Source organism: Chinchilla lanigera, unplaced genomic scaffold (genome assembly GCF_000276665.1).
Source record: "Chinchilla lanigera isolate Chin_1 unplaced genomic scaffold, ChiLan1.0 scaffold00158, whole genome shotgun sequence".
In the NCBI taxonomy this organism is placed as follows: Eukaryota; Metazoa; Chordata; class Mammalia; order Rodentia; family Chinchillidae; genus Chinchilla; species Chinchilla lanigera.
In genome coordinates, this window is record NW_004955559.1 from 1,375,054 (window position 1) to 1,388,702 (window position 13,649).

The 13,649-nt window shown below is 55.5% G+C and overlaps 1 protein-coding gene across 2 annotated transcripts in view; it reads right to left on the bottom strand.

The window, feature by feature from the left end:
* Window positions 1-1,808: 1,808 nt before the first annotated feature.
* Window positions 1,809-13,649, bottom strand: part of Aldh16a1 (aldehyde dehydrogenase 16 family, member A1) — a 14,000-nt gene continuing 2,159 nt past the window's right edge. Inside the window, exons 2-17 of one of the 2 annotated variants that reach the window (XM_005412882.2) lie at window positions 8,831-8,933; window positions 8,425-8,551; window positions 7,411-7,589; window positions 7,246-7,323; window positions 6,918-7,099; window positions 6,687-6,839; window positions 6,103-6,288; window positions 5,914-6,009; window positions 5,532-5,668; window positions 5,278-5,383; window positions 5,059-5,189; window positions 4,524-4,691; window positions 4,165-4,366; window positions 2,916-3,101; window positions 2,597-2,719; window positions 1,809-2,085 (exon numbers count right to left, since the gene is read on the bottom strand). In XM_005412882.2, the coding sequence (XP_005412939.1) occupies window positions 1,924-2,085; window positions 2,597-2,719; window positions 2,916-3,101; window positions 4,165-4,366; window positions 4,524-4,691; window positions 5,059-5,189; window positions 5,278-5,383; window positions 5,532-5,668; window positions 5,914-6,009; window positions 6,103-6,288; window positions 6,687-6,839; window positions 6,918-7,099; window positions 7,246-7,323; window positions 7,411-7,589; window positions 8,425-8,551; window positions 8,831-8,933 (2,319 nt within the window). In that variant the 3' untranslated portion in view covers window positions 1,809-1,923. Of the gene's footprint in view, window positions 2,086-2,596; window positions 2,720-2,856; window positions 3,102-4,164; window positions 4,367-4,523; window positions 4,692-5,058; window positions 5,190-5,277; window positions 5,384-5,531; window positions 5,669-5,913; window positions 6,010-6,102; window positions 6,289-6,686; window positions 6,840-6,917; window positions 7,100-7,245; window positions 7,324-7,410; window positions 7,590-8,424; window positions 8,552-8,830; window positions 8,934-13,649 lie in introns of those variants that run through there. The other variant, XM_013509018.1, reaches the window with a different exon arrangement.

The following is a 13,649-nucleotide window of genomic DNA, read 5'->3' on the forward strand; positions in this document are numbered from 1 at the left end:
AAAAATAAGAATGAGAGTGGAGCTCAGTGGTAGGAAGCCCACAGCCCTGGCTTCCATCTCCAGGATGGGGGAGGTGGGGCGGGATTTTCTGCGTGTGAGGTGCTGGGGATGAACTCAGGGCCTCAACTTTGGACAAATCCTCAGCCCTCTCTCTGGAGCTGGGGGCTCAGCATTTTATTTCTTCTCCATTTCCTCCCATCCCCAAACCCTTGATAAAACCCTCAATCCTCAGCTCCCATCTGTCCCTGCTTGAGCCTCCAGTGCCCTGTGTCCCTTGTTCTGTGGCAGAGGTTATGGGTTTCCTGACCCAGGGTTGGGGCCTGTTGAGCTGGGTCTCCCTGTTTTCTGGGATTCTGGCTGTGCCTGGCCAGGACTTGGGACACAGGGCTCAAGGATTTTTTGAGACAAGGTCTCACTATGGAGCCCAGGCTGATCTCAAACTAACAGTGATTCTCCTGTCTCAGCCTCCTGGATGCTGGGATTACAAGCATGTGCCACCACACTGGGCATGGCCACAAGGTTTGATCACATGGGGCTTGACAGGTGTCACTATCCTTTCTCAGCTTTAGTCTCATCTTGAAACTGGGGTGAGAGCCGGGCATAGTGGCTCATGCCTGTAATCCCAGCACTCAGGAGGCTGAGGCAGGAGGATCCTTGTGAGTTTGAGGGCAGCCTGGGCTGCATAGTGAGACCTTGTGTCAATAAGACAAAAAAAGAAACTGGGTTGAGGTGGTAGAGTCCCTTCCTCCATGTTTCTCACATCTCTTGCCCCTTCCATCTTATCTATCATTAGAGAGGGGCCCAGGCCTGGAAGCTCACCTGTTCATTTGATTTCCTTTGGCCAATGACACCAGAGGGGAAGTGACAGGAGGCTGAGCAGGCTGGGTGATGGTGGATGATACACCAATGGGGTTTCTGCTATGACCTGTGTCCCCTCAAAGTTCACGTGCTGCCAGTTTAATCTGCAAGTTGGTAGTGAACAGGATTTGGCGGTGGGTGGGGCATTTGGGAGGCAAGTGGTCTTGAGTGCATTCGCTCATGCATTAATGGTGTCACAGGCTGGGGAGGAAGTGGCTTTGGTATAAAAGTGCGCTCTCAGCTGGGTGTGGTGGCGCATGCCTGTTACCTTCAGCATTAGGGAGGCTGAGGCAGGAGGACTGCTGCAAGTTCAAGGCTAGCCTGGGCTACACAGTGAGACTGTTTCACAAAACCCAACACAGAGGTAGGAGATGGGTGGGCCCAGGCGGTTCCGGAGAGGCACTTGGCCTTGTAGACCTCTCAGCTTAGCTCAGCAAGATTCATTCGGAAGCTGAGCTCCAGGAGTGTAGGACAACGCTGTCACGCTGTTTTCTTTACACTCTCTGTGGGCAGTTGGGGGAGCAGCGACAGGAAACACGGGCACAGCAGAGCCTGTGGTCGGTGGTCGCATGGGATGGCTGACTGTCCTGGGCGAGCTGCCCTGGCCAGACGTGACCGGGCCGGCCAATCAGGGACCACTGCGGCCAGGGGAACGGGCCCTTCCTCCCCTCCTCGGCTGTGACTGGCAACAGGATTAATGGATGAAAGGCCCGCGGCAGCGCACAAAACCAAGCTCAGTAGGAGGAGCCTAGCGCCTTCCAGGGACTTCCCTGCAGCCTGCCTGCTGCTCTCCTCAGAATGCCCTGGGTGGGGGCTCTCAGAGTCCTCTTTATCTGTCTCACAAACGCAGTGTTGTCCCGGAGCCGCCCACTGGGTTGCTGAATCCGGGAGCTAAAGGGCTTCGTAAAGGTCAGAAGTCATTGCCCCCCGCCTTGCCCTCTAAGCATGTCCAGGCTTGGTCAGACAGTTTATTGCAGGACACAGGACCACGAGGGAAGTTCCAGGTGCCTGGCATCTGCCGGGGTCCGTCTCTGCTCCATGGAACGGGAGCGGTGGCACTGGGCATCAGTCCCCCATAGGTAGCCACAGGGCCTTGGTTCGTGCTGCCCGCAGCCCCAGCTCTGGGCCTGCCCCCTGGGGCTCCTGATCCCAAGCCCGCAGATGGCCCCTGTTCACCCACACGGGCTTGAGGTTCCCTGCCGAGGCCCATTCCACGAACTGGGAGCCCTGGGGTGGGGAGAGGGAGGGGTTAGTGCTGTCCCAAGCTGGTCTGCTAAGCAGCTGCTTTCTTAGCAACAGGGCTATGAGAGGAGAGATATGGCTTGACCTCCCTGGATGCTGCACTCGTAGCTACCAACCCTTCCAGATGCTGGGGGGAAAGAGGTGACCTTGCGGCTAGGGAATTTCCTCCCCATTAACATCCGCATCCATGGGACTGGGGCCCAGGGTACTGGTCAACCGGGAGTCGCCAGCTGTTACCAATAGAAGATGTAAGGGGGCCAACTTTGGGTTCCAACTGTTGCTAGGGTGTGGTCCTTAGCAACAAGGCATCCAATGAGATTAGGGGTTTCGATTGGGCAACTCATTGCTAAGGAGATCCCCTTCCTTAGCAACTGGGGTTGTACAGGGGCAAGACCTTGGAACCTGTCGCTACACACTTTCCCCTTTAGCATCAGGAGCTGGGAGGGGGACACAGTCGGTGAACATTAAGCCCTGAGAACGGGGAGACAAAGCGGACCTTGGTGGATCCGAAGTACCACAGCGCCTGGACGTCCTGGTGCAAGGCCAGGCAGCGCGTCAGGTGGTCGCAGTCTCCTGTCACCACGTTCACCAGGCCCGCGGGGAACAGGGAGGCCACATCCTGGGGGTGAGAGGGAGAGCGTCGGGGCCGGGCTGCGAGGCTCCCGGAAGGACCAGGGCGGGGGCCATACACTGATGTAGCCTGGGGTGGGAAGCTGGGACTCAGGTTACCATGGTTACCAAGGAGGGTGGCCACACCTTTCATGCTTCCCCAGGGGCTGCCGGGAGCAGGAGCAGCAGCAGGCAGATGACTGTACCTGGCACACCTCCAGGGCCGGCAGGGGACAGGTCCTGCTGGGCACCAAGACCACAGCGTTGCCGTGTGCCAGGGCGGGGGCCAGCAGGGACACGAAGGCAAGCAGCGGCCACTCGTCAGGGCACACGATTGCCAGCACGCCCAGTGGTTCCCGAAGCCGCAGCACGGGGCCTCTGAGCCCTGCTACCTGCAGGGGCACATGGCAGGTCAGGGGCCAGGCAGGGCAGCCTGAGCGCCCTTCGCACCTTCTCCATCACCTTCCCCTTTCTCATCTTTGTTTCTTCCCAAGTCCAATAACAAATGCTCAAAAGCCAGCATGGTGGCACAGGCCTGTAATTCCAGCCCTTGGGAGGCTGAGGCAGGAAGGTCTGTTATTTATTTATTTATTTATTTATTTATTTATTTATTCATTCATTCCGGTACTGGGAATTGAACTCACGATCAGGCGCTGTGCCGCTGAGCTAAATCCCTAGCCCCAGGAAGGTCTTTTTTAAAAACTTATTTTTATTTTTAGGAGGACCACTTGGAGTTTCAGGTGAGTTCAAGGCCAACCTGAACTACACAGGGAGACACTGTCTCAAAAAAAAACGAAAAGAAAAATAAGCATTTGGTTGCTAAGCAGCTGAATGTAACTGACATTCATTAAGCCACACTTTTTTTTTTGAGACGGGGTCTTGGTACATCATTCAGACTGGCTTTGAACTCACCATATAGTCCAGGCTGTCCTCAAACTAATGGTGAGCCTCCTGCCTCAGCTTCCCAAGTGTTGGGACTACAAGTGTGTGCCACCACACTCGGCTGTGTGTTTGTTTGAGACAGGGTCTTGCTGTGTGGTGCACGCTGGCCTTGAACTCAGTGTAGCCCAGGCTGGCCTCGAACTCCTATCGCTTGTCTCGGCCTTGAGAGTGATAGGATTATAGACCTGCGCCGCCACACCCGGCTCTGACTTACTTTCTTGTTAAAAACAAAAACCTATCGCAGTTACGTGCACTGAATAGGTCTAACTGCCCAGTAAAGGAGCAGTAACCCAACCTGGAAAAACCCCGCTGTAGAAGGTGCGCCGTCTGCCTGTTACAGACAGGAAACTGAGTGCAGAGAAAGTGGGGCTCTCGCCGTTCACTGGGCAGCTGGTCACCACAGGGGCTCGGCGTGAGCCAGGCTTGGGCCCAGACCCCAAGCCTGGCTCACGCCGAGCCCCTGTGGTGACCCTGCCTGGCTGCCCGCTCTGTGCACGCCCAGAGCCCGCTCACCTGCAGGGTGTGGCCCTGGGCCTGGGCTCGGGCCCCCCACAGCCGGAGCCGCCTGGCGCTGAGCTCCACCTCCGCCTTGGCAGCCTCCAGCTCCACTCCGTGCCGCTGCAGCCTCGAGGCCAGGCCGGGCCCCCTGCGTTCCAGCGCAGCCGCCAGCGCCACTAGCAGGGCCGCCCGCGCCCCCGCGGACTGCCGCTCCCAGCTGCGGGCATGGGCACACTGGGGTGGCCCCGGTCCTGGTTCCCAGGTGCGCACCCCCGCCCAGCCCCTCCCCTAGGGGTCCAGGCTCAGAGCACGCCAGCCGTTGGGGTTCCCTGCCACCCTCTGTGCTCTCTGCGACCCGGGGTGTCCCCTCTCACCCAGTGGCAGCCTGGTGAGCGGCCTCCACGGCGCCTCGAATGTCCTTGGCTCCACCCTCAGCCACGTAGCCATGCAGGCTGCCAGAGGAGTCCCAGACGGGCCTGGAGCTCCCGGCCCCAGGAGGCTGGAATCGGCCCCCCACGAAGAGCCCATAGGGGGGCACTGGGCTGAACGAGGGTGAGGCGTGAGGGGCCTGTGTTCCACCCACGGCAGAGACTCCTTCAGCTCTGATGAAGCCCTGCAGAATCCCCAAATCCCGCTCCCACGTGCCTCTGGGGGACCCCAAACGCTGTTCCCATGAGCGCCCAGGGAACCCCAAGCCCCGGGTCCTGTGAGCTTCTGGGGGACCAGGCTTCTTTGAAGCAGGCAAGGCGTGGGGTGCGCGAGGTGCTAAGACCGACCATGCAGTCCTCAGCAGGACCCAGGGACCCCATAATGGCCCTAGCAAGCCTCCCCTCGGCCCTTCTGTCCTTGGGGGAGCCTGACACGGCCTCCCCTGCCACCCTCAGACCACCTGGCACTGAAACAGCTCACCTGGGCCCTGTTTCAGGCCCTGCTGGCAGGGCCGCGGGTACAGCAAGCCCGAAGCTGTCATAGTTCAGATGCTCGTAAACGAAGGGCAGCCGGTCCTCGGTCCCCGAGGCCCGCAGGTACTCATACAGACCCTGCGAGGGGTTGTGTCAGTGAGATACAAGGTGACGCAGGTGGGAGCAGGTGGCACGGGGACGCAGGGGCGGTGACGGGGGCACTCACGTCCAGGCCCCCGTGCCAGGAAGACCCGCTCTCCTTGCAGCCACCCACGGGCACCGCAGGGTCTCTGAGGCCATGGGTGTTGACCCATACTGTGCCCACCCGGAGCCTGCGGCGGCGGGATGGAGAAGTCAGAGAGAACAACAGGAAGCTGGGTGCTGAGCCAGGAAGGGGAAGGGAGGCCGCCAGGGAAGGGGACGGAACTGGGGGAAAGGGGCGGCCAGGCTGCCCCCCACTGCCCAGCAGGGCCCACAGACCCGTAGCCCAGCTCCAGCGCCTGCCCCAGCCTCTCACTCCACACGCTGGAGCTGCCTCCCCGGGGTGTGCTGTTGGCTACCGCCAGCGCCTCCTTGGCTGTGCGGAAAGGGGAGGCCACGACCAGGGGCCACGGCACCTGCAAAGGAGGTCAGGGCGCTCAGGTGGCGTGGTGAGCCCCCATCTTCCAAAATCCCACCCGTGGGGCTATAGCTCAGCGGCACAAGCACCTGCCTGCCAAAATCCCACCCACTAGGGGACAGGCTTATGGGAGTCAGCAGTCCCAGACCCAGGTGACACGGGCACGCAGGGACCCACGGTGGGCTGATGGAGGGAGGTCGGGGGGGGGGGGGAGACCAGATCGCTGGGATCCTGGGGGCTCACTTCTGCCTGGGCACACGGTGATGCGGGGGGCAGACCAGAGACCAAAGTTGGGGGATAGAACGGGCTGGCCGAGGGCACAGGGTCAGCCTGGAACACCTGGGGAGACAGAGAAACGGAGAAGTGTTCCCACACGGCGCTCCCCCCGCAGGCCAGGCGCCTCCACCAGGCTCAGCTGCGGCCGGGACACACCTGTGCGCCCTGGCTCTGGGCCTCCTGCACGTAGCGCCGGGCCGCGGCACAGGCCGCAGCCCCTCGGGTGCCCATGTCCACAGCCCCGTCCAGGCCTCGGCCGCTCCGCAGCTTCCCCATCCTTCTCTGGAGTCGCCTCATCGTTTCCTCCCACACAGACTCCTGGACCAGGAGCCGGAGGCCTCCCTGTGAAGAATGGGCACCAAGCGGCCGAGGTCAGGCCAGCAGGGGTGACACATCCCCAGGGGGCGCTGGGGCAGGGACAGAGGGGAGCGGCAAGAAACAAACCCACGTGAGGGGCCCAGTGCGGAAAGGTGGGGCACAAAGGCGGAGGCTGTCAGACCAGGGACAGGGACACTGAGAAATGAAGAGTCCTAAGGACCAGGGACATGGAGCCTGAGGTGGCCTGAGACAGGACAGCCAGTCACGGAGATTCAGAAACGAGTGAGGAGCCGATCACACAGGGTGTAGACTGAGCTTTAAGACCCAAAGAACTGGATATCATGAAAGGAGTCGTAAGACCCCAAGGTCTGCGGAGACCTGACACCCCCAACATGCTGGGGACTCCAGTGCGCATGTCTCACCGGGCTGCGGTCAGACCAGGCTGCATCCACAACGCCCTCCACGGCCGAGTCCACGTCGGCCGAGTCCATGAGCAGCAGCAGCGACTCCATGCCCAGCGCCAGGCTCAGCTCCAGCCTCTGGCCTGCCAGACTCTGCCGCAGGACGCGCGCTTCCTGAGGGACCCACAGGGCTCAGCGGCGCAGGAGCCGCCTGGCCCAGCCCCGTCCACCCCGCCTGGGCCCTGAGGGTACCTCCACGGCTCCGCAGAAGGCCACCTTGTGCACCCCAGGACAGCGGCCCACAGTGTCCCCCAGGGAGGCAGGGCCAATGAGCACATTGAGGATCCCGCAGAAGGCGCCGAGCTCCCCTGCCAGCTGGGCCAGGAGGAGAGGGGTTGGGGAGGCCGGGGGCACAACGGCCACGACGGTACAGCCTAGGGAAGGGGGACAACTCAAGGATCCGGAGGCCCAGGCCCAGTCTCCTCCCTCAGACTCGGGACCCGGGACCAGACCCGGGTTCTGGGCCTCCAATCTCCTCCTGTTCGAGATCCAACAGTCAGGACCCCAACCCATCGTTTACCCACTGCCAAGGCAGGACAAATCCTCCACATCATCTCCAGGAAGGAGAACGTGGGTGGTAAGATGAGGCCAACAACTCCTGCAAGGGAGGAATGAGGGAAATGGGGCCACCACACTGGATTCTGAAAGAGGGGGCTGGGGCTGGGGCTGGGCCTCAGGACCTTACCCATGGGCTCCCAGCCTGCCAGGGCCTCCTCTTGGTCATGGACCTGGACTGCATGGTGCTGGAGCAGCTGCTGGGCCAGTGGGACGTCCCCGTCTCGAACCTCCCGAACGGCCCGCCCAGTGACCAGGGAATCTAGAGTCCACAGCAGCCGCTGGTGCTTCTGGATCATCTTGGCCAGCCTATGGAGAAAGCAAGGGGATTGGGTGTTTCTAGGGTGACCAGGACTACAATCCCCATCAGCACCTGGGGTACCCCTACATCTTAGCAGGAGCACAGGGCACCAAAGATTTATGGGAAATGTAGTCTGGGAAATTCTCAAACCCTGGGGGTGCTGTGTAAGTGTCTTGGCCATCAGTAATCTCCACCCTAACCAGATAGCCAGAACTTGAGTCTTTTTTTTTTGAGACAGGGTCTTGCTATGCAGTTCAGGCTGGCTTTGAGCTCACTTTGTAGCCCAGGCTGGTCTTGAACTCACAAGGACTCCCCTGCCTCGGCCTGGGATTATAGGCTCGCACCACCACATCCGGCTAGAACTTGAGTCTTGACCTAATCTCAAGTGTATTTTGGGAAATGGAATCTTTGTCCCTAGTGGTCTCCAAAGTGTGCTGGAGAACAGCTTTTGGGGTACACTAACCCTTTTGAGCCCCAAGGGATTTTAAGAAACAGACGCTTTTTCATTTCCTGTCTCAGAGAATCATGGGAGTGGGCATGGTGGCGCACGCTTGTAATCCCAGCACTTGGGAAGCTGAGGCAGGAGGATAGTTGCGTTGCGAGTTTGAGACCAGCCTGGGCTACAAAGTGAGCCCAAGGCCAGCCTAAACTGCATATCGAGACCCTGTCTCAAAATGATAAAAAAAAAAAATTAAATTAAGAAAAAACCCAATCAGAGAATCATGGGAAATGAGTGTTCTAAACACCAATACCCCAGATGCATGCTGAGAATATGAGACATGGCTGCCAATTAATTCAGTGGTTTATGGGCCACATCCTGGGGCCATACTTCTCCTTCATCACCTGGTCAGGTGCTGGGCTCGGCTGCCTCCGGGCACTCCGCTCCAGCTTCCCAGTGCATCCAAAGCCGCCTTCACTGCTGCAGCCACATCCTCAGGCTCTGCCAGGAGGCAACTGGCCAAATTCTCTCCTGCAGAGAAAAATGGGGGCACCCAGGAGGGACAAGAAATGGGGTACGATTCCCAGAGCTCGCTAGTGCCCAGAGGCAGGAAGGCTGGTCCCCAGCTCCTCCATTTGTGCCTGGTCATCCCAGAAGCCTCAGCGTCCCCCTGACCACTGGCCTCTCCCCGCCCCAGGGCACCACCAGCCAAGGGAATGCAGTGGGCACAGCTGGAAGGCACTGATGACCCTCCCCTGATGCTGGGGGACATCTTGTACCTGTGATGGGGTCCTGGGGGACATCTTGTACCTGTGATGGGGTCCTGGCATGGCACACAATTCCTGTGTTCTGGCTTCAGCCACTTCCCATTCACGTAGTGGCCCAAGAGGCGGTCTTGGGTGTCCAGCCAGGCCTGGGGGAGGGGACAGTTTGGAAAAGGGCCTGTGACACAGCTGTCACAGCTCAGTCCCTGTCCAGAGTCTTCTTGGGGGAGACACTTGTACCCCTTCACTGCATCAGCTAATTCTTTCTTTTTTTTTAGGCACCAGCCATTGAACCCAGGGCCCCCTGCTCCACGAGTGAGCTACACTCCAGTCTCCCTGGGGTCTTCTTCAGTGTAGTAAAGTTCACTATTCCAATCATTTTAAAGAGTACAAGCCGGGCATGGTGGCTCATGCCAGTAATCCCAGCACTCAGGAGGCTGAGGCAGGAGGATCATTGTGAGTTCGAGACCAGCCTGGGCTACAAAGAGAGCTCAAGGCCAGCCTGAACTGCACAGCGAGATCCTGTCTCAAAAAGACAAGAAGAAAAAAAACATGATCAGATAATGTGCTTTTTTTGTGACTGCCTTCTTTGTTTCTTTCTTTCTTTTTTTTTTTGGTCTTTTTGAGACAGGGTCTCGCTATGCAGTTTAGGCTGGCCTTGAGCTCACTTTGTAGTCCAGGCTGGTCTTGAACTCGCAACAATCCTCCTGCTTCAGCCTCCTAAGTGCTGGGATTACAGGCGTGCGCCACCATGCCCGGCTTGCCTTCTTTCACTTAACATGTTTTCTAGGTGTCTCTGTGTTGCAGAACATATATTAAGACTTCATTTTTTTTTTCTTTCTTCCAGTATTGATCAAATCTAGGGGCACTCTACTGTTAGGCTGCATCCTTAAGCTTTACTTTTATTTTATTAAGTTTTAAAATAGGGTCTTGCTAAATTGCCCAGGCTGGCCTGGACATTTCCATTCTCCTGCCTCAGCTTCCTAAGTAGTTGAGATCACAGACATGGGCCAAGGCAGCCAGCTTGTTCTTTCTTCCGGCAGAATACTGTTCTACTGTGCCCCATTCTGCTGTTGGTCCATGATATCTTGGCTGTGCTCCTGCAAGTTTGAATCTACAAAAGTCTGCCCACATTTATTTGTTTGTTTGTTTGTTTCCTCCTTTCTTTCTTTCCTTTTTTCTTTCTCTTTTTGAGACAGGGTCTCACTAGGTAGTTCAGGCTGGCCTTGAGCTCACTTTGTAGCCCAGGCTGGCCTCGAACTCACAATGATCCTCCTGCCCCAGCCTCCCAGGTGCTGGGATTACAGGCGTGTGCCACCACGCCTAGCACTATTGACTTTAACTTTTTTTTTTTTGAAAGTAGATTCTGGTTTTTTTTGTTTTTTTTTTTTCCTGCACTGGGAATTGAACTCATGACCTCATGCTTGCCAGGCAGGCGCTGTGCCGCTGAGCTAAATCCCCAGCCCCCTTTTTTGTCTTTTTGAGACACAGTCTTGCTATGCAGTTTCAGGCCGGCCTTGAGCTCACTTTGTAGCCTAGGCTGGTCTCGAACTCACAATGATTCTCCTGCCTCAGCCTCCCGAGTGCTGGGGTTACAGGTGTGTGCTGCCATGCATGGCTTCCCCTTCCCACCTCTGGTACTGGGAATTGAACTCACAACCTGGCACTTGCCAGGCAGGCGCTGTACCCCTGAGCTAAATCCCCAGCCCCTGTTTTTTTTTTTTTTTTTTTTTTTTTTTTTTTTTGAGAGGGTCTTGCTATGTAGTTCAGGTTGGTCTTGAACTCACTCTCTACTCTAGGCTGTCTCAAACTTGCAGTGATCCTCCTGCCTCAGCCTCCTGAATACTGGGATTACAGGCAGGCACTACTTCATTTGACTTTTTTTTTTTTTGGTACCAGGAATCAACTCATGACCTCTTACTTGCTAGGCAGGCGCTGTGCTGCTGAGCTATATCCCCAGCCCAACTTTTTTTTTGTAGTCTTGGGTGATATAGTCCATAGGGACAAAGGACAAACTAACTCTGGCACTTAACCTATTACTTATTAAAAGCATGATCTATGTTTTCTTCAGAGGCAGCCAGGGATTTAAAAATAGTGTTCTGGGGCTGGGGATATAGCTCAGTGGCATAAGCAACTGCTTGGCAAGTGCAAGGTTGTGAGTTCAGTCCCCAGTACCGCAAAAGAAAAAAAAAAAAAAATAATGTTTTGATAAAACCTTGAACTCTTCACTTGGACCTACAGATGTCCAATAGGTAACTCAAAGCAGCAAAAAGCTTGAACTCTATTTTGTCTCCTTTACTACTTTAAAGCTATGGATGTATGTATGTTCCTCACCCAGGATGAGTTTATTAGAACAAAGCTTATTAGCCCTTGCTTTACCTAGCCCACTTCCTTCTCTCCCTCTTGCTTGTTTTCCGATTCAAGCTTTTTCCTGTAAACTGATCTGTTGCTTTAGCCTTAATTTCCATTTCTACTGAAGCAAGGATCCATGACGGCCAGTAACATGGGAACTCAAACCTAGGACTTAATCCAAGCTAAGTGCTCTACTATGGAACTACATTCCCAACACTCTTCTAAAAACAATTTTTTTTTTGGGTCTTTTTTGAGACAGGGTCTTGCTATGCAATTCAGGCTGGCCTTGAGCTCACTCTGTAGCCCAGGCTGGTCTCGAACTCGCAACTATCCTCTTGCCTCAGCCTCTCAAGTGCTGGGATGACAGGCATGTGCCACCACGCCTGGCTAAAAATTTTTATTTTGAGAATCATGCTCAGTTGCTCAGGCTGAGCTCTTCAGCTTGAATTTGAGATCTTCCTGGTTCAGCCTCCTGAGTAGCTGGTATTACAGGTGTGCCTGCCTCTATTGACATTTTTCTTTTTCTTTTTTTTTGGTCTTCTTGAGACAGGGTCTTGCTATGCTGTTCAGGGTGGCCTTCAGTTCACTTTATAGCCCAGGCACAACAATCCTCCTGCCTCAGCCTCCCGAGTGCTGGGATTACAGGAACCTGGTGACTTTTTCTCTCATACTGGAGTTTGAATTTGTAATGGAGGGCCAGGGGTATAGCTCAGCAGCACAACTGCCTGTCTGGCAAGCGCAAGGTTCTGAGTTTGAGTCCCAGTACCAAAAAAGAAAACCAAACAAACGAATTTGTAATAAGTTCTTCATACTACTATATGTTCCAGCCCCACCCCTTTAGTTTTTTTGAGACAGGGAATGTAGTTCAGGCTGGCTTTGAACTATGAACTACTCATGTAGCCCAGGCCTGCTTCAAATTTTAGATGATCTTCCTGCCTCAGCCTCTTGAGTGCTGGGATGACAGACATGCCCACCCTCCCCCACCCCACCCCCGTTTTATTTTGAGGCCGGGTCTTGCCAAGTAGCTCAGACTGGGACTGAATTTGGAACCCTCCTGCTTCAGCTTCCCAGAGTACTGGGCATATAAGCATTTACCACCGCACACAGCTTCTGTTGACTTTTACACATGAAGAACTTGAACAAAGGATTAGTAAAACCTTTTTTCCTCCATAAAGAAATGAACTCTGGCTCACTTTCTGTTTCCCTGGAAACCTTACATAACTCGGCTGTTACTAGGCGACATTGACCCCAGACTGGTCCACAGGACCTACACTGCGAGGACTGGGAATGTACCACAATTATCCAGCAGGAAGTCAGAGAGCTGGTGCTTCCTGGAGTATTTTGCACCCTTATAACTGGGCGACCCTGGCCGGTACCCTAAGGAGATGCTCAGGACACCAGGTGCCCATCTCCGGGATGTGGGATTTCCAGAGCTGGGGCCCTACATTTGCCCACCTAACCTTGCTCCCTCATCTCAGCCATTACTACAGGCAGATAGAGGCCTGACTCTGCCTGGCCCGGAGCAGCCCATTTGGCTGTGAGGCTTACTGGCCTGGGCGTGGTGCCCATGAGTCACAGTGAGACAGCCCCAGGGGCATCCCTGGAGTTAGGGCACGCAGCCGGGGTTGAATCCTATCTTTGGTACTCACCTCATATGGAACCGGAGCCAGGAGCTTCTTTTTAAAAATTATTATTATTGTTATTATCATCAGTTTGGGTTGATTTGATACAAGGTCTTGCTATGTAGTTCAGGCTGGCCTCAGAATGACAGTGATTCTCCTGCCTCAGCCTCCCAAGTGCTGGGATTACAGGCCAATGCCACCACGCCTGGCTCAGGCCAGGGGTTTCTCTTACTTTTTGCCTCTGTTAAGCCATCTGCTGCATGGCTAATCACAGTCCCCTGCTGCAGGGATGCGGCGAGGATGACATGAATCAGTGTGTGTTCTGTGCCCAGAACAATTCTACTTCCGGTGCTTGCTGCTACTTTTACTGTGTCTTATCCTCTACATATGTTCCGGGTTTCCTTCTTTCCCTGTCCTATTTTCCTCGTTTTCCTCAGCAGCTTTCTGCTTTTCCTCTTACCCTGAAAGCTGGCCCTTATTTCTCTTTAAAATAAAATGGTTGGCCGGGCATGGTGGTGCACACCTGTAGTCCCAGCACTTGGGAGGCTGAGGCAGGAGGATCCTTGTGAGTTTGAGGCCAGCCTGGGCTATGAAGTGAGCTCAAGGCCAGCCTGAACTGCATAGAAAGACCTTGTCTCAAAAAGACCAAAAAACCCCCAATAAAACAAAATGGTCATCTAGAAGTCCCAAACCCAAAAGTGCAGATGGAAAGAGCCATTTTTTCCATAGTCAGGGACATGTAACGATAAACTGGGGATGAGATATTGAAGAATGCCTATTATGTCATACTTGGGACCCCAGCACTCGGGGAGGCTGAGGCAGGAAGATTCCAAGTTCGAGCTCAGCTTGGACAAATCAGTCAGACTCTCAAAAAAAAAAAAGCGGGGGGGG